The 19,506-nt window shown below is 38.4% G+C and overlaps 1 protein-coding gene and 1 pseudogene across 2 annotated transcripts; both read right to left on the bottom strand.

The window, feature by feature from the left end:
* Positions 1–2,629: 2,629 nt before the first annotated feature.
* Positions 2,630–3,510, bottom strand: LOC147930643 (RING-H2 finger protein ATL17 pseudogene; annotated as a pseudogene). The gene has a single exon (XR_015575426.1). The product of XR_015575426.1 is annotated as an RING-H2 finger protein ATL17 pseudogene (transcript).
* A 1,017-nt stretch (positions 3,511–4,527) lies between these two features.
* LOC104732041 (RING-H2 finger protein ATL17-like) lies at positions 4,528–5,412 on the bottom strand. The gene has a single exon (XM_010451567.3). The coding sequence runs from the start codon at positions 5,295–5,297 to the stop codon at positions 4,818–4,820; it is 480 nt and encodes a 159-aa protein (XP_010449869.3). The 5' UTR covers positions 5,298–5,412; the 3' UTR covers positions 4,528–4,817.
* Positions 5,413–19,506: the final 14,094 nt, after the last annotated feature.

Consider the following 19,506-nt stretch of genomic DNA (forward strand, 5'->3'; position numbering starts at 1 on the left):
GGTTAGGGATTTAATAAACGTCGTGCCTAAAACAGTGTAGTCAACAAAACTTTGCTATTTTATGGTCAAGTCAACAGAAAGTTTGTGATTAAAATGGCATCCTGAAAGTTGGTGATTAAAATATCCCAAACTTGAAAGTTGGGGATTTTTATGATATTTTTCCTAAAGATTTATTTGCAATGCAAGTGTCATCTATTGCTTCTGAAAGTGCTTTTAGCACTAGTGGAAGGATAATAGATCCCTATAGAAGTTGTCTTACACACTACATGGTCGAGGTTCTGATTTGTACTAAACAGTGGTTAAAACAAGACATAAAGTTTGAAGAAAAAGTACTTACAAATGCTCAAATTCTTGCAGAATTTGAGTTTGAAGATGAGCTTCAAAGAGGTCACTTTTCTTATCTCTTTATGCCATGTTAGTTACTTACTTACAATTTAGAGTTTCTAATGTTTGTTTGTTTATTTTCAGAGTTTGAATCTGAAGAAGAAGGCTCTTGAGCATGTTACATGGCAGAGGAAGAAGAATGATTAGAAGACTGGTCTACTTGTTTTGTCTACTTGTTTCTCTCTTTTAAAGATTAGAAGACTGGTCTACTTGTTTTGTCTACTTGTTTCTCTCTTTTAAACTTTATCTACTTGTTTCTCTCTTTTGAACTTAAGAATTTAGACTTGCATTCTCTTTGAATCTCTAAACTCTTTAAGACTTTCAACTCTGAGTTTCAATCTTTATGTTATTCTACTTTCATTTCTAATCATTCTCATTGGTTTTTGATATTTAAGTTATATGCTGATTCGGATATATTGGTATGAGTTCGGGTTTTTGGTACCTATTTCAAGTATTTTTATCAATTTTTGATAAAGATACTCGAAATCCATCGGATATTCGAAATTCACTTCGGATTTCGGGTGCATCTGAAATTACCCGAACCCGTTCGGATAAAACCTGAACCCGACCTGATTCTATAAAATACCCGATCGGATTCTATTTTCATATATTCGAAGATCCGAAAATCCGAAGATCCAAACCCAATCGGGTTCGGGTACCTGAACGCCCAGGCATAGGAATGAGAATAAAACCACATATCAATAGAGTCAATGTGAAACGTATGGTTACAGTTGGGAAAACCCCGCATTCCATTGCGATTTATGCAGTTGCGGCGGAGATTATGAAGTAAGGAAGAGATTTGATGATGGAAGGGTTAAGGCCACCGTTAGTGGTGACGACGGTGTGGGTGGAAGGGTTGGCAAAGTGACGACTAAGATTGGAACGGCGAGAGTAACGGTGAAGAAAGATCATAAAAAGGACAATGAATAAGATTATCATTGTGGCGGTGTGTATGATTTTGCTTTTTTATGACAAAGTTCATAAGATCTGATCAGTACTGGATGTGCTCACTGGATTCGGGTTGAGAAAACTCATTGTTTTGGGGTTCGAAGTGGTGAATGAAGAGAAGTAAAGAGAGAGAGAGAGAGAGAGAGAGAGAGAGAGAGAGAGAGAGAGAGAGAGAGAGAGAGAGAGAGAGAGAGAGAGAGAGAGAGAGAGAGAGAGAGAGAGAGAGGTTTTTTCTTCACGTTTTTTAAGACATCAATGTTGACTTAGTTCACTTTTTGTGCATGTTTGGTTGATATTTTTTTAGGATGCTATATTCTATAAGACCTTAATTAAGTTTTATATTTTAAAATTTTAATTGTTACATCAGTTTTTATCTAACTTTCAATTAATCTTAAAACAAAAAATATAAAATAAAATATACATGATTCATCATTTAGTTGTTGATTGATAAAAAAAAGGCTTGAGGTAAGGCTATAATGTTTAGGTGCATAATAATAATAAGGGTTGTCAAAATTATTATTTTAAAAGTTATATGTTTATATTGACAAAAATCAATGTCTATATATGGATATTCTTTATTTTGTAACCATCATAATTGAGATCTGATACATAAATGAATATCTCAGTAAATTCACACTGATTTTAGTGAGACACCCGGAGCGCATGCCGTGCACCTAAACTTCTCTCTCTCACCAACAAAAAGCTAAGACTAAACAATATAAAAGAACACAAATGAAGGAAAGATTAGGTGCATGGCATGCACCTTTGCGCTTTTAGGTGTAACATCCGAAGCGTATACCCTACACCTAAACTTCTTTCGCACCAAAAAAATGAATATCTCTGATGCATAAATATTAATGGAGCGATTATTTTGGTTTGTTTTACTTTGCTTAGATTTCTAACAAAAATTATATCAAAGTTTTTTGTTACTATTCATCTAATAATATAAGAAAAAATAGAAATAAAGGATAAATATTTAAACATTTGTCTATTATGCATTTTATAAATAAATGTCAACTATTCCTAAACTACCCCTTATATATATTAGATTTTAAAAAAAAATCAAAGGAAATTAACAACAATTATGAAAAATAGATGAGGATACTTATAATGTCATAAATATGTGTTTTTGAATCATTTTGATGGATAGAATTTGATGGAGATACTCATTGATTACTACTAATCAACCAAAAAAATCCATTTAGATAGAACCATGCATTATCACTTTTGTACATGAGACATTGAAAAATGTGTTGACAAGCAAAGCAAACTTTTAATGCGTCAAAACTAGAGCTTGTAACTACAGTAATTAATATGTTTTAGAAGAAATCGAGAAAGTATTTTCTTTTACTTGCATGCATCTTAAACTCCTAAAAAGTATATTAAACTGAGAAAAAGGAAGAACATACATAAATTGAGACTATTGATATACATCCACGTCGCAGTCACAATAAACACACGTTCAACAAATCAGGTCGTGAACTTCGGTTCTCACTGGGAGACCGAAAGTTTCTCTGCCATCGATTTAACTCCTCCGGCGAAAGGCTCCACGAGTGATCGGCAGATAGGACAAGTGGAATGAGAATGAAACCACATATCAATACAGTCAATGTGAAACGTATGGTTGCAGTTTGGCAAAACTTGATATGTTTCGTTATCCTCGAGCTCCGAGAGGCAAACCCCACATTCCATAGAGGTTTGTGCGGTTGCGGAGAATGTGAATTCAGGAAGAGATTTGATGACGGAAGGGTTAAGGCCACCGTGAGTGGTGACCACGGCGGTGGTGGAAGGGTTGGCAATGTGACGACTGAGATTGGAGCAGCGAGAGTAACGGTGAAGAAAGATCATAAAAAGGACAATGAATAAGATTATGATTGTAGGGGTGAGTATGATTTTTCTGTTTATGACAAAAATCATAGGATCTGAATCGGTACTGGATGTGCTCACTGGATTCAGATTGCGAAAACTCATTGTTTTGGGCTGGGGTTTGGAGTGTTGGGTGAATGAAGAGAAGTGAAAGAAGATGATGGTGGTTTTAGTATGGCAAGTGTGTGTGTGTGTGTGTGTGTGTGTGAGAGAGAGAGAGAGAGAAAGAGAGAGAGAGAGAGAGAGAGAGAGAGAGAGAGAGAGAGAGAGAGAGAGAGAGAGAGAGAGGTACTTTACTTCACGTTTTTCTAAGACACAAACGTTGACTTACTTCACTTTTTTGTGCATGTTTGATTGATATTTTTTTTAGGATGCTACATTCTAGAAGACCTTAATTAAGTTTTGGATTTTAAAATTTTAATTATAACATTAATTTTTATATACGTTTTAATTAATTTTAAAACTAAATATATAAAATAAAATATACATAATCCATCATTTAGTTGTTGATTGATAAAAATAAAGTTTGAGGTTCAAGGCTTTAATGTTTAGATACATCAAAATAATTAGTTGTCAAAATTAATAGTTCAAAATTTTTATGTCTATGTTGACAACAATAAGTATCTATATATGGATATTATTTATTTTGTAACAGTTGTAACTGAAATTTGATAAATAAATGAACATCTAAGTAAATTCAAACTAGCTTTAGTAAGACACCTGGAGCGCATGCCCGACACCTAAACTTCTCTCACACCAAAAAAAATAAAAAGCTAACAGTTGCCAACAGAGAAGAATACAAAACAAGAAGAGATTAGGTGTAAAACATGCACTTTGCCGCTTTTAGGTGTAAAATCAGGAGCGCATGCCCTTCACATAAACATTAATGGAGAAATTATTTTGGTTTGTTTTACTTTGCTTAGATTTCTAATAAAATTTATATCAAAAATTTTTGTTACTATTAGAAATAAATTTGTCTATTTATGCATCTAATAATTTAAAGAAAAATTAGAAATAAAGTATAAATCTATAAACATTTGTCTATTTATGCATTTTATAAATAAATTTCAACTACTCCTAAAATACCCCTTACATATATTAGATTTTAAAAAAAAAAATCAGAAGAAATTAACGACAATTATGAAAAATAGACAAGGATACTTATAATGTCATAAATATGTGTTTTTTTAGATCATTTAGATGAATAAAATTCGATATAGATACTAATTGATCACTACTAATCAACCAAAAAAAATCCATACAAGTGCTATCTACTCGTTTAGGAGATACTAATTGATTACTACTAATCAACCAAAAAAAATCCATGTAGATAGATAGAACCATGCATTATCACTTTTGTACAAGAGACATTAAAAAATGTGTTGACAAGCAATGCAAACCTTTAATACCTCAAAACTAGATCTCGTAACTAGAGTAATTAATATGTTTTAGAAGAAATCGAGAAAGTATTTTCTTTTACTTGCATGCATCTTAAACTCCTAAAAGTCTAATAAGCTGAGAAAAAGAAAGAACATACATAAATTGAGACCATTGATATATGTCCACATGGTAGTCACAACAAACACACGTTCAACAAATCAGGTCGTGAACTTTGGTCCTCACCGGGAGACCGAAACTTCCTCTGCCATCGATTTAACTCCTCCGGCGAAAGGCTCCACGAGTGATCGGCAGAGAGGACAAGTGGAATGAGAATGAAACCACATATCAATACAATCAATGTGAAACGTATGGCTGCAGTTTGGCAAAACCCGACATGTTTCATTATCCTCGAGCTCCGAGAGGCAAACCCCACATTCCATAGCGGTTTGTGCGGTTGCGGAGAATGTGAATTCAGGAAGAGATTTGATGACGGAAGGGTTAAGGCCACCGTGAGTGGTGACGACGGCGGTGGTGGAAGGGTCGCCGACATGACGATTGAGATTGGAGCGGCGAGAGTAATGGTGAAGAAAGATCATAAAAAGGACAATGAATAAGATTATGATTGTGGCGGTGAGTATGATTTTGCTGTTTATGACAAAACTCATAGGATCTGAATCGGTACTGGATGTGCTCACTGGATTCGGGTTGCGAAAACTCATTGTTTTGGGTTTGGGGTTTGGAGTGTTGGGTGAATGAAGAGAAGTGAAGGAAGATGATGGTGGTTTTAGTATGGCGAGTGAGAGAGAGAGAGAGGTGATTTACTTCACGTTTTTTAAAGACACAAACGTTGACTTACTTCACTTTTTTGTGCATGTTTGATTGATATTTTTTTGAGGATGCTACATTCTAGAAGACCTTAATTAAGTTTTGGTTTAAAATTTATATTATAACATCATTTTTAATATAATTTTCAATATAATTTTCAATTAATTTTAAAACTAAAAATATAAAATAAAATATACATAATCCATCATTTAGTTGTTAGTTGATAAAAAGAAAGCTTTGAGGTTAAAGGCTTTAATGTTTAGGTACATTATAATAATTAGGGTTGTCAAAATTATTAGTCAAAATTTTTATGACTATGTTGACAAAAATCAGATTCTATGTATGGATATTCCATATTTTGTAACAGTCGTAACTGAAATTTGATACATAAATGAACATCTAAGTAAATTCACACTAATTTTAGTAAGACACCCGAAGCGCATGCTCGACACCTAAACTTCTCTCACACCAAAAAAAAGTTAAGAGTTGACAATAGAGAAGAATACAAAACTAGAAGAGATTAGGTGCAAAGCATACACCTTGGCGCTTTTAGGTGTAAAATCCGGAACGCATGCCCTTCACATAAACTTCTCTCGCACCAACAAATAAATGTCTCTGATGCATAATTATCAAAAGAGAGATTAGTTTGGTTTGTTTAACTTTGTTTAGATTTCTAATAAAACTTATATCAAAAAATTTTGTTACTATTAATCTAATAATTTGAGGAAAAATTGGAAATAAGGACAAATATTTAAACATTTGTCTATCTATGCATTTTATGAATAAATGTCAACGATTCCTAAATTACCCTTTATATTAATTTTTTAAAAAAAATCAAAGGAAATTAACAATAATTCATATAAAATGATATAAAGAGATGAGTATACATGTAATGTCATAAATATGATTTTTTGGTTATCGTTTTGGATGGATAAAACTTCATCACCGAAGTTCAGAATATACCTTCTAAAATTTAGAATGTGTATTCTATATACTCTACTTGTTTTACAAAACTTAGATTATGTTTTCTACACACTCTTCATCTTATACAAAATTTTCTATGTTATATTTTTTATATGATGTTTAAAATTCCAATTTTTATGAAATGCAGAATATAAATCTATTATATTTTTTTCTTTGTTTTACAAAAATTAGAATACATTTACACATGTTCTAAAAATGTTAGGAAACATATTCTTAATGTTTCTCTATATTCTATGAAAGTTAGAATGAACATTTCATTATTTTAGAATTCTTAAAAAAATAATTATAACAAAAAAAGGGATTTTCAAAAATACATTTTTCCTATGTCACTTTTTAAAAATACCCTTTCATGTTGTTTATTTTCAAAAATACCCCTTTTCTTTGGATAAAATAACTAAATTCTAAGCCCTAAACTCCAAATCTAAACCCTAACCCCTCAAGACTATATACTAAATATAAAATGGAGAACCCAAACCTAAAAAAAAAATTCTAAAAATTAATTTAACATATTATAATTGTGTAAAAGATGATAAAAATGAAAATGTTCAGAAAAAGTAATATTTTTGAAAATGAGTATCCTAAAAGGGGTATTTCTAACAAATTCTCACAAAAAATCAATTCTTTATATTATATTCAAGATATCTTCATTATTCCTGAAGATGTAATCTCTAAAAAACTTGAATTTTGTAATAGTGAGGGCACGACCATACCAAATTTTAAAAAATTAAATCTTACCTGTTGAAGTTTTATAAATTTTAATAGTTAATATTAATCAAGAATTTTATTTTTCTGTTTCTTTTTTATTACTATTAATATTATGAATTCATATTTTTATATTGATATTTTATTGATAAAAATAATTTAGGTATAATTTTTATTTAAATAATATGTGTGATTTAAATTAAATAATATAATTTATTTAAGGAAGGTGTCTTGATGCTAAATTTGAACATGATGCTGAATAATGGGCATTAAGCAGATCTAAACCTGCGAGTTTACTACTTTGATCTGCAGGTAAATTGGTGACAGCTTGTCCTGTGGGAAGGTTGTTAAAGGGTGGGGACCAGGGTTCGAGGAACGCCTGGCGCACCAATAACCTACTGTGGATTTGGATGAATATTTCCATTTGCCCAGTGAGGGGTTAGGATCGATGCCCTGCAGGGCCAGCTTGGGGTCCGTTTGGGCGGCTAGCAGTGAGGCTAGCAGGTTAGCAGTGAGGCTAGTGGGGTCCATGGGACGGGTTGTTACAGGATGAATGATGCTCTGGTAGTCTTGATAGCAAAAGTGGTTAAACCTGAGAGGACTAATCAATTTCGACCGATAATTCTGTGCAATATCCTTTTCAAAATCATCACAAAGGTTCTGGTTTTGCGGTTGAAGCATGTGATCGGGAAGCTTATAGGGCCAGCTCAATCCAGTTTTATACCAGGGAGGTTGAGTACAAATAACACTGTAATAGTTCAAGAAGCAGTACATTCAATGAAAAAGAAGAAAGGACGGAAAGGATGGATGCTGCTTAAGCTAGATTTGGAAAAGGCTTATGATCGCATCAGGTGGGATTACTTAGAGGATATGATGTATGCTGCTGGGTTTGAAGAGCAGTGGGTTAGATGGATCCTTCAGTGTGTTAAAGATCCATCGATGACAATTATGTGGAATGGGGAACAGACATCAGCGTTTAAACCGGCTCGTGGACTGAGACAAGGAGATATGTTGTCTCGATATCTCTTTGTCTTATGTCTTGAACGGTTATGTCATATGATAGACAGGTCTATTGTGGAGGGGGATTGGAAACCTATAACGCTGGCACGGGTGGTCCAAAACTATCACACATCTGTTTTGTCGATGACTTAATCCTTTTTGCAGAAGCTTTTGTATCTCAGATCCGAGTTATCCGTTGGGTATTGGAACGGTTTTGTATCACTTCAGGCCAGAAGGTGAGCCTGGATAAATCTAAGATCTTCTTCTCAGGAAACGTCTCGCGAGAGCTTGGCAAACTGATTAGTGATGAGAGTGGTATCAAGTCCACGACTGATCTAGGGAAGTACCTAGGGATGCCTGTACTTCAAAAAAGGATCAACAAAGAAACGTTTGGGGACGTGCTACAGCGAGTCTCATCGAGGCTTGCGGGTTGGAAAAGCAGAGTTTTGAGTCTTGCAGGGAGACTGAATTTGACAATATCAGTGCTCTCGTCAATTCCAGTCCATACAATGAGTACCATCTTGCTACCGAAATCACTGTTGGAGGAGCTTGATAAAGTGTCGCGGAACTTTCTTTGGGGCAGCTCAGTTGAGCAGAGAAGGCAGCATTTAGTCGCGTGGGATAGGGTTTGCCTGGCTTGGGAGGATGGTGGTCTTGGTATCAGGAGGTCACAAGACATGAATAAAACTCTTTTGGCAAAGATAGGTTGGCGTCTGTTAGAAGATCAGACTAGTTTGTGGGCACAAGGTAACGGATGTTCATGATCAGAATTGGATGAGTGCAAAGAAACCGGGTTCATCTACCTGGAGAAGTGTGAAAGTAAGTCTGCAGGATGTGGTGACGCAAGGTTTGAGATGGATAGTTGGAGATGGGACTGATATCCGCTTTTTGGGAGGATAAATGGATATCGAATATACCACTGGCGGAGTGTGCTTTGATGAGTTTACCAGTAAAATCCAATGGGTTGCGGGTTAAGGACTTATGGGGTACAGGCATTGGGTGGGCGTTGGATATGATCCAACCGTATGTTTTACATCACACACGTCTGGAGTTGGCGGCTGTGGTGGTGGATACTGTCACGGGGGCACGAGATAGGTTGTCCTGGGGTGGATCCGCGGATGGGACATTCTCAGTCAAATCTGCATATTCTATGTTGGTTGCAGACTCTGTTTCTAAACAAAGTATGGCAGGGTTCTACAAACGTGTTTGGAGTGTTATTGCGCCAGAGAGAGTCTGTGTGTTCCTCTGGTTGGTTGCTCACCAGGTCATCATGACCAATGCAGAGAGATATCGCTGTCATCTAAGTGATACGAGTGTTTGCTAGATATATAATGGGGGCGAAGAAACCATAATGCATGTATTGAGGGACTGTCCTTCGGTTGTTGGTCTTTGGAGGCGTGTTGTACCCAGTCAAAAAAGGCAGGCTTCCTTTACTGACTCAGTTCTTGAATGGTTATATGCGAATCTGGGGTTTGATGATGGTTTAGTGGAGGGTTCTTGGTCCACGCTGTTTGCAATGGCATTGTGGTGGATTTGGAAATGGCGGTGCGGGTCTGTCTTCAGGGAAGTCAGTCGTTGACAGGATAAAGTGAAGTTTGTGTATGGTATAGCGCGGGAAGTTAGGAGAGCACATATGTTGGCCCGAGATGGAGTCGACAAACCTGCACGTGTTGAACGGATGATATCTTGGAAACCTCCTGCTCAAGAATGGATGAAACTAAACACGGATGGAGTGTCCCATGGAAACCCGAGGTTGGCTACAGCAGGAGGTGTGATACGGGACTCTACAGGGAATTGGTGCAGTGGATTTGTTCTGAATATTGGGATATGCTCAGCCCCTTTAGAGGAACTTTAGGGAGTTTATTACGGTTTATATATAGCTTGGGGTAAGCACATTCAGAGATTGGAATTGGAGGTGGACTCGGAGCTAGTAGTTGGTTTTCTCTTGACAGGGGTTAGCGACTCGCATCCTTTGCCATTCCTGCTACGTCTGTGCCATGGCTTCTTATCAAGGGACTAGACAGTCCAGATTTCACATGTGTATAGGGAAGCTAACCGTCTGGCTGATGGGTTAGCTAACTATGCGTTTTCTTTACCTTTAGGTTTTCAATTTTTGGATTCTATTCCGCATGTTGTAGCAGAGATATTTGAGGATGATGGCTGCGGAACTGCGTTTCCTAGGCACATCCTGTTGTAGTATTTTTCCTTTTAAGTTCTAATAATATAGGGGAGACCTTGTCTCCCCGTGCACTACCAAAAAAAAAATCATCAACATCAAAAGCCATCGCTGTGGCAGTTTTTTTCTATGTGCTATAGCACGGGATGACACATATTGTAATTAATTTAGGTATATTTCGAATGCATCAAATGTTTTGGTTTATGTGTTTTTTATAATTACGAAATTTTAAAGAATATTGATTAGTATATTTGGTTTACGTACATGGTACATATTAAAACATATTTAGATAAATACATTTTTTAGACATTGTTAATCCTTTGCACGTTAATAGACATACAACAATTGTTTTGCAGTCTTTACATGATAGCGGTATGCTTAAAGGCGTTAAATCTAAGTATCAAATTTTAATTTGGTTTTAGTTTGGACTATAGCACGTATATAACCTAGACATAACTATTATAGAATGGCGACAAAGACATCTCGTCCCATCCCATCTTGTCCCGTCCCGTCTTGTTTCGTCTCGTCACGTCTTGTCCCTACCCGATTAAGATTTTAGACAAGATTATGGTTAATTAAAACAACAATATAAAAAAATAACGATCAAGATCTATCAACTTTACACATATATAATTTCAGTTTTTTAAATGATTATTAAGGAAGCAACTTTAAACAACTTACAAAAATATATCGCAATTACACACATTCGCGTTTTGGGACGATTACGAAGAAAAGAAAAATTGTAAAAAACTAATTTAATTTATAGTTTAATAAATACCTGTTTTAATGGGTTTAACTCAAAAAATTTTCTATTTTAAAATTTTTAAGAGTAAAAATATTAATATTACTTAAGTATTTTATAGACTTTAAATATATTATAATATTTTAAACCTTAGACAGAGTTCAAAATTTTATAATAATTTAAAAATTCTATAAAAAATTAAATATTTATAATATCTTAAACCTTTTTTAAAAACATAAATATATTATAATATGTTTACTTTTTAAAAGTTTAAATATGCTCAAATATAGAATCGAATTAAACTGTTAAATTTGGATGTCTGATAAATCAAGTTTCCTACTCATTTGTACTTAAAACATATTAGTCATATATTTATAGTGATTATGAACTATATTCCAAAATATTTAGTCGATGTGGGATATACAATACACCTTTCTGTAAATTAGTTCACAACTTTACATTTATATAATTTCTGAGTTTTTTACTCTTTCCATCTATACTACTCATAATTAATTACTATAATTTTGCTAAAGAAATATTGCAAAATCTAAACTAAATAATGATTTGTTTTTATTTAGTTGTATTAAGTTGATTTGTTGTTTCCGTAAATATCTCGCTCTATAAAAACAAATCAAATAAGTTTACATATATATATATATATACAATTTCGTATTTAATCTATTGGTTATTTTGGAAGCAACAAAGTCACAATCGATAAGTATTAAAGATTTCTCATTATTATTAATATTCGTAATAATTATAGGGATTCAGTATGGTAATAGTTAATATTTGATATTCCAAATAATGTTGTTATTTGGAATTTTTTTTTTTTAAGGTACCGAAACCATTAAATACTCGGATATCGGTCTCCTTATTTAATGGGCCACACATTTCTAATCCAGGCCGAGTGTTTTACCATTTGATTAAACCTCTGTTTGGTGACGGGAATAAGTATTCTTAAATCAAGCACTTAATACACGATCCAAATATAATTAATCCGGGTTACTAACAGATCCGCGTATTTTTAAGGCTGATATTGTTGGGTCAAAAGGGATCCGCGTGTCAACCCGTTTGTAAATATGTTTTGGCCCTATGGGTATAAACATCGTTTAGATACATTAAAACCATAGAGTTATTTAATGAAATTTTGCTTTTCTCTCACCATTTTTAATGAAAACTGTACCAAAACAAAGTCATGGTCTAAAAAGAGTATAGTGAGTACTCCTGTTTTAATAGTATAGATTTTACCACTATTGTTATATATTTGATTGTCCCTGAAAGTAATCGCCAACGACGTGTTTCCCAAACCTCTCAACACTAAAGTAGATACACTCAAAATATATTAATTAAATTTATATATTCTAGATCCATATGAAGAAAAATATATGATAACAAATAAGGCACAATATATACTTTAACAAAGAAAATGTACAAAGTGAGGAGATAATAATTATTTAAATTAAATTTTGTAAAAGCAAATATTTAAATATATATATAACATCCGCGAACCAATTTTTAAGGTTTTGGTGTGGGTGTCGATCGACACCCTTGGTGTATCGATCGACACCATGTTTTCTGGTTTGGTCCGGTTCGTTTTAATTGCTGTTTGGTTCGGTTTGGTTCAAGAAAAATCCCTAAATCGTTTTATAAGTGGGGAAGCGACTAATTAAGGGTTTTAGAGTGTCTTGTCGCCGTTTTCAGAGATAGAGAGAGAGGAGAGAGCCTATTGTAGTGTGAAGGAGATTAAAGGAGAAAGATCAGAATCGTTAGGGTTTGGGAGGAAACAGTTTCGGCATATCAAATCGTTCTCAAAGGTAATGACATTTAGTAGGTTTATTCCCAAGTCTTTCATCGTCATTCGCCTTTTTACAGAAGTCGATTTGGATTTAAACTCGATGAGTTATTGGCAGTTTCGTGAGACACGTTTTCTCAGACGCGAGTTGGGACCATCGGAGATTGTAACTGAGATCGTGGTCTCGTGTGGTGCCTGATCGTGCTGAAATTTAGTGGGAAGCTTCGTGACATCTAGGGGTAGCTTTTCACCGGAGCGATTTGATAGTTAACGGTTGGTTTTTATTTTAGAGTTTCGTCTTTGAGACTGTTCTTTTCTGATGTTTCTGTCCAGTTTTGTTATAAGTCGTTTTTTGTTGTGTGGCTTGTTGTAGGGCGTTTCTGGACTGTTTCAGACGTTAGGAGGATCTCAACTGGTTGTATTGGTTGTTATAATCAGTTGTTAAGGTGAGTTCATGACCATGGCTTATCTAAGCCTGAGAATCCTTTGTTGTTCTTGCTTGATTGGTGGTGCTTTGTGTTGTGGTTCTTGCTTGATTGGTTGTGTTAGTGGTGTTGTTCTTGCTTGTGGTGGTTGTGTTATGGTTCTTATAGGTTCCTGAAGGTTTTGGATGAGGTGGGAACGGATTGGAGATGATTGGAAACGGAGGTTCGTCGTTCGGATTCGTGCAGTTCGCGTCTGCGAAGGGAGTGTTTGGTCAATGTCGATCGACACCTCTCTGGTATCGGTCGACACCAAGTTGCTTGTTTCGTGATTTTTCCTGGTTTGTTTGTGTTTGGTTGTCATTTGTTAAGCATTGGAAATCTCAGTTGCTTGTGTGTATAGCCCAGTAGATGGGAGGATTGCCTCACTAAGTATTTGTGATAATACTTACGCATCTCAATTGTTGTTTGTGGTGTGCAGGTTTGTGACGTGGAATCATGGCAATGAGGAGGAGGATGATCTAGGGTCTCGTTTGTGTGTTATTAGATTTGTTGGTTATGTTGTTGGAACCTGGGTTAGTGTTATGGTAGGTTGCCGGATAGAATGGTTAGGAATGTTATTGTCTTGATGATGTTGTTGGTTTTGTATTATTGGTATGTTTCCGCTGTGCTTAATGTTATTGCTGGTTTATTGTTGAGTTGTGGTTTGGGTTCGTTAATTAAGTAGTATGGGATGCTTAATTATATATTGTTTTTAATTATTAAAAAAAAAAGGGGGTCGGGTTGTTTCATTTTGGTATCAGAGCCTTTACGGTTCTAGGATGGTTAAATGGATAGTTAGAGCGGTTAGGAATTTAATTGGGTGAATTATTTTCCTTTTGCTTGATGCATGATGTTGTGTGATGGAATTGATTATGAGTAGTTAGTAAATTTGTCTGCGATATGGAGTCCTAGTATCATCCTCTTCGAGCCTTCAATGAGATTCCACGGTGAGTTATTGTTATGTTTCTTTGTGTGGTATTGATTTGTTTTCTGCTTGTTAGCCTCTGTTCTTGGAAGATCAGTGGTTAAGGTGTTTGAGTAGTTGGTCGTGGACGGGGACGTGGTCGTGGTCATTGTCGGGCGGGTCCCGAGGCCAGCGAGTGTGTGGTCCAGAGTTCCACGAGGAGGTACGTCAGAGGGTCGCAAGCGTATCAGGAGGGACCAGAGGGGATTAGCCGGTGAGCGTGCCGGGGGTGCTGGGAACCCAGGTGTGGGGTTGCAGCAGGTGGAGCCCAAGGTCGAGATGATCGCTTGGCGGATCTGTTGGCGTGCTGTTGGAGTGGTTACCGAGAGGGGTACCAGTGTAGGCTCCAGTTGTGCCGCATGTGGCGGGGTGCAGTCGAGGGCTGCGGATGTTGAGGACTTTCCACCTTATGTTAAGAGGATGGAGCGGTTGTAGATGACCGGTATGAGATTATTCTCAAGAGGTCTTGGGCCTAGAGAGGCGGATAGGTGGACATATGCAGTTGGAGCAGATATTTCTCTGCTTGGTGGTTAATCCAGTTGGATATAAATTGAGTGGGCAGGTGTAACATTGCAATGTTATACTCGGACCACAGGAGGTAGTTGTGTCGAGAGATGTTTATAGTCGTTAAGGATTGTTGCTCCTGAGGGGATGGTGATTCCCCTGAATACCGATAGCTCGAGGGGCTGAGGGCTCCGAGAGTGGCAGAGGGGATGTTGTTCTCCTGAGGGGATGAGTAGTTCCCCTGATACCGAGATCTTGAGGATTGTGGTCCAAGAGTGAGATGGCATAACTCGAAGACGCTGGTCTGAGAGTGAGATCGGTATGACTCGAAGGTTGCGACCTAAGAGTGGAAGAGTTGGGAGCAAGAAATTCCTAGGACGTGAGTATAAACATAACGATGTAGACCTTGAGAGATTGACGGTGGTTTAATCTCGGGTTTTGAATGTGTTGACTTTTGGGACAAGGTTTTATGACCATAGCGGTTATGAATGTTTGGCTGTGCCCCAGGATTGTGAGGCCGGTGGTACCGGAGTCCCGGGAAGGGGAGTTACAGCGGGATTGAGCCGGGAGAGGCATGTTTGCCAGATACATAAGTTCACGAAAAGCCTTCATGGCAGGATAAACTAATCGTTGTAACGATGCTGGATGAAGTTCATTGGAGTTGGACAGGGTTGCTAGATCCAAGGTTTTGGTAAACTTGTTGGAGGGAATAAGTCAAGTGGTTTGAGTTAGCTGCCTGCAAAGCATTTGACGCGGTGAATCAGAATATGCGAACGTATGGTACTTGTTTGTTTTATTACGCTCGTATTGATGATTTACTGTGGAGAATTGCCAAGTGGAAAAGCTATTTCTGGTATAAGTTATCTTGGGGAAGTTTCCCTAAGTGGCAAGTTACTAGAGGTTCTTGGACGAACAAGAGGGTTGATATTTAGGTGGCGGCGAGTTGATGTCGGCATACTTGAGTATTTGTTTAGTTGAGCTGAGGAAGCAACTAGAGGATTTATGGAGCAAGGGATTTATACGTTCTAGTGTATCACCGTGGAGAGCACTGGTGTTATTTATTAAGAAGAAGGATAGGAGTTTCCGCTTGTGCATTGACTAATGGGGTTTGAACCGGGTCACTGTAAAGAACAAGTACCCTCTTCCCAGGATTGATGAGTTGTTGAATCAGCTGGGAGGTGCTACTCGGTTCTCTAAGGTAGATCTGGCGTCGGGTTATCATCAGATACCGATAGATGAGGCAGATGTGAGGAAGACTGCTTTCAGGACGAGGTATGGGCACTATGAGTTTGTGGTGATGCTTTTCGGATTGACTAACGCGCCAGCAGCGTTTATGAGATTGATGAACAATGTGTTTCAAGAGTTTCTGGATTTATCTGTCATCATTTTCATCGATGATATCCTGGTTTATTCTAAGAGTCCTGAGGTGCATGCAGTGCATTTGAGGGCAGTTATGGAGAAGCTGCGGGAGCAGAAGTTGTTTGCTAAGTGGAGCAAGTACAGTTTTTAGCAGCGTGAGATGGGCTTTCTGGGTCACATTGTTTCTACATAGTGAGTTTCTGTAGATCCGGAGAAGATTCAGGCTATCAGGGATTGGCCTAGACAACGGAATGTCACTAAGATCAGGAGTTTCCTTGGTTTGACAGGTTACTACAGGACCATGAGATGAATTCTCTGGTAGGAGAGGTCAGTGCGTTGAGCTTGTGTGTGGTTCCTCGAGAACCATTGGGTTAGGAGGCGGCTTATGGAGCGGATCTTCTGAGCAGGGTGTGGTTGGCTCAGGAGAAGGATTTAGGGCTGGTGAATGTCTCTAAGGATGTTGATTCAGAGTATCAGGTCTCAACTAATGGTACTATCTTGGTGCACGGTCGGATTTGTGTGCCCAAGGATGAGGATTTGAGATAGGAGATCTTGAGGGAGGCTCATGCGAGCATGTTTTTCTATTCATCCAGGAGCGACTAAGATGTACCGTGATCTCAAGAGGTACTATCATTAGGTCGGGATGAAGAAGGTTGTAGCTAGTTGGGTCGCGAGGTGCGACGTGTGTCAGCTGGTGAAGGCTGAGCATCAGGTTCCAAGCGGATTACTAAGAGTCTACCCATTTCAGAGTGGAAGTGGAATATGATCACGATGGATTTTGTGGTAGGATTGCCAGTGTCACAAACTTTTGATGTTATTTGGGTCATTGTGGACCGGTTGACTAAGTCAGCATATTTTCTATCCATTAAGAAGATTGATGGAGCAGCGGTCTTGGCTAAGAAGTATGTGAGAGAGATAGTCAGATTGCATGGGGTGCCAGCAAGCATTGTGTTTGACAGGGATTCTAAGTTCACTTCGGTATTCTGGAAGGTATTTCAGGCAGAGATGGGCACTAAAGTGCATATGAGTACAGCTTATCATCCCCAGACAGATGGACCGTCTGAGAGGACGATCCAGACGCTGGAGGATTTGTGTGTTGGATTGGGGTGGCCATTGGGCAGATCACCTGAACCTGGTAGAGTTGCTTACAACAACAGTTATCAGGCAAGTATTAAGATGGCTCCTTATAAGGCTTTGTATGGGAGACCATGTCGTACACCGTTATGTTGGACTCAGGTGGGGGAGAGGAGCATATATGGTGCGGATTTTGTTCAGGAGACCTCAGAGAAGATTCGAGTTATGAGGCTGAACATGAGGGAGGCTCAGGATCGGCAGAAGAGCTATGCTGATAAGAGGAGAAAGGATCTTGAGTTTCAGGTTGATGATAGAGTGTACCTCAAGATGGCTATATTGCGGGGTCCTAACAGGTCATTGACAGAGACTAAGTTGAGTCCGAGGTACATGGGTTCGTTCAGAGTGGTTGAGCGGGTGGGACCAGTGGCATATCGGCTGGAGTTGCCTGAGGTTATGCGCGCGTTCCACAAGGTATTTCATGTGTCGATGCTGAGGAAGTGTCTTCACGAGGGTGACCGGCTGTTGCCTAAGATTCTTGAGGATCTTCAGCACAACATGACGTTGGAGGCGAGACCGTTGAGGGTACTCGGGAGGAGAGTCAAGGAACTTCGGAAGAAGAAGATTCCTTTGATGAGAGTTCTGTGGGACTGTGATGGAGTAGAGGAGCAGACTTGGGAGCCTGAGGCGAGGATGAAGGCAAGGTTTAAGAAGTGGTTTGAGAAGCAGGCCGCGACTTGAGCTTGTCTAGCCGGGTCTGAGTTGTAGTCCGTGGCTGGAGCGGGTACGGAGTATTCCAGCCTATCTCTCTTGATACTTGGTCGCTTAGGGGTGGTTGGTTGTGCGACTCAGTACTAAGATGAGGTGGTGCTCGGAATGCGGGTTGATGGATTGGATTGTTGTATCTTATTGTTTCTGTTATATTTTCGTTGAGGTTGTAACGATTATGACATTTTGAGATTAATAAGATGAGTATTTTTCTTTATGTTTGACGGTTGTCGTCATGGGAAAAAGAGAAATAGCTCGGGCTTCTATTTTTAGAAGTTTCCATAAATAGAAAGTTTCCACAAAAGGAAAGTTTCCAGAATTAGAAAGTTTCTAAAAGGGGAATTTTTGTGGGAAGTGTTGAGGTAGATCTAGCCGGGAGATACTCGATGGCATCAGGTTTGTTTTGCTCAAGGCCGTGTGGGCCCAACTCATGTGATACCGATAGCTCGATGGACTTTGTGGCCAGAGAGTGGGAGTGGTATGAGGCTTCGGATGACGATCCGAGAGCGTGCTTGAGGGTGACGACCCAAGAGCAGGATATTTGAGACTCCCTGGATACCGTAGCTGTGAGCCGCGGCTTGGCAGTGAGCCGGTATGTCTCGAGGGTTGCGACCCGAGAGCGGGGGGAGTGTGTGTGAGTGACTTCCTGGATGCCATAACTTAAGGCGGTTGGCCTGATAGCGAGCCGGCATGATTCGTTGGTTGCGACCACGGACGGGGGAAGCACTGAGTTGTGAGCAAATAGTGTCTTTGATGCGAGTATATTGGCTAGAGGGAGACCTCATGGTTCAGTCGGAGGTGTGCGGGCTGTTGCGACAGTGCACGGGAAACCTTGGCTGACGGTATTTAGTCCGGTCGGGGACGTGCGGGCCGTGTTGACGGTGGCACGGAGGTCCTTGACAGTTGGACGGTTTTGCGGGATTCGAGGATGAATCCTTGTTGGTGGGGGAGAATTGTAACATCCGCGAACCAATTTTTAAGGTTTTGGTGTGGGTGTCGATCGACACCCTTGGTGTATCGATCGACACCATGTTTTCTGGTTTGGTCCGGTTCGTTTTAATTGCTGTTTGGTTCGGTTTGGTTCAAGGAAAATCCCTAAATCATGTTATAAGTGGAGAAGCGACAAATTAAGGGTTTTAGGGTGTCTTGTCGCCGTTTTCAGAGATAGAGAGAGAGGAGAGAGCCTATTGTGGTGTGAAGGAGATTAAAGGAGAAAGATCAGAATCGTTAGGGTTTGGGAGGAAACAGTTTCGGCATATCAAATCGTTCTCAAAGGTAATGAAATTTGGTAGGTTTATTCCCAAGTCTTTCATCGTCATTCGCCTTTTTACAGAAGTATATTTGGATTTAAACTCGATGAGTTATTGGCAGTTTCGTTAGACACGTTTTCTCAGACGCGAGTTGGGACCATCGGAGATTGTAACTGAGATCGTGGTCTCGTGTGGTGCATGATCGTGCTGAAATTTAGTGGGAAGCTTCGTGACGTCTAGGGGTAGCTTTTCACCGGAGCGATTTGATAGCTAACGGTTGGTTTTTATTTTAGAGTTTCGTCTTTGAGACTGTTCTTTTCTGATGTTT

Source organism: Camelina sativa, chromosome 12 (assembly GCF_030686135.1).
Source record: "Camelina sativa cultivar CO46 ecotype springtype chromosome 12, ASM3068613v1".
In the NCBI taxonomy this organism is placed as follows: Eukaryota; Viridiplantae; Streptophyta; class Magnoliopsida; order Brassicales; family Brassicaceae; genus Camelina; species Camelina sativa.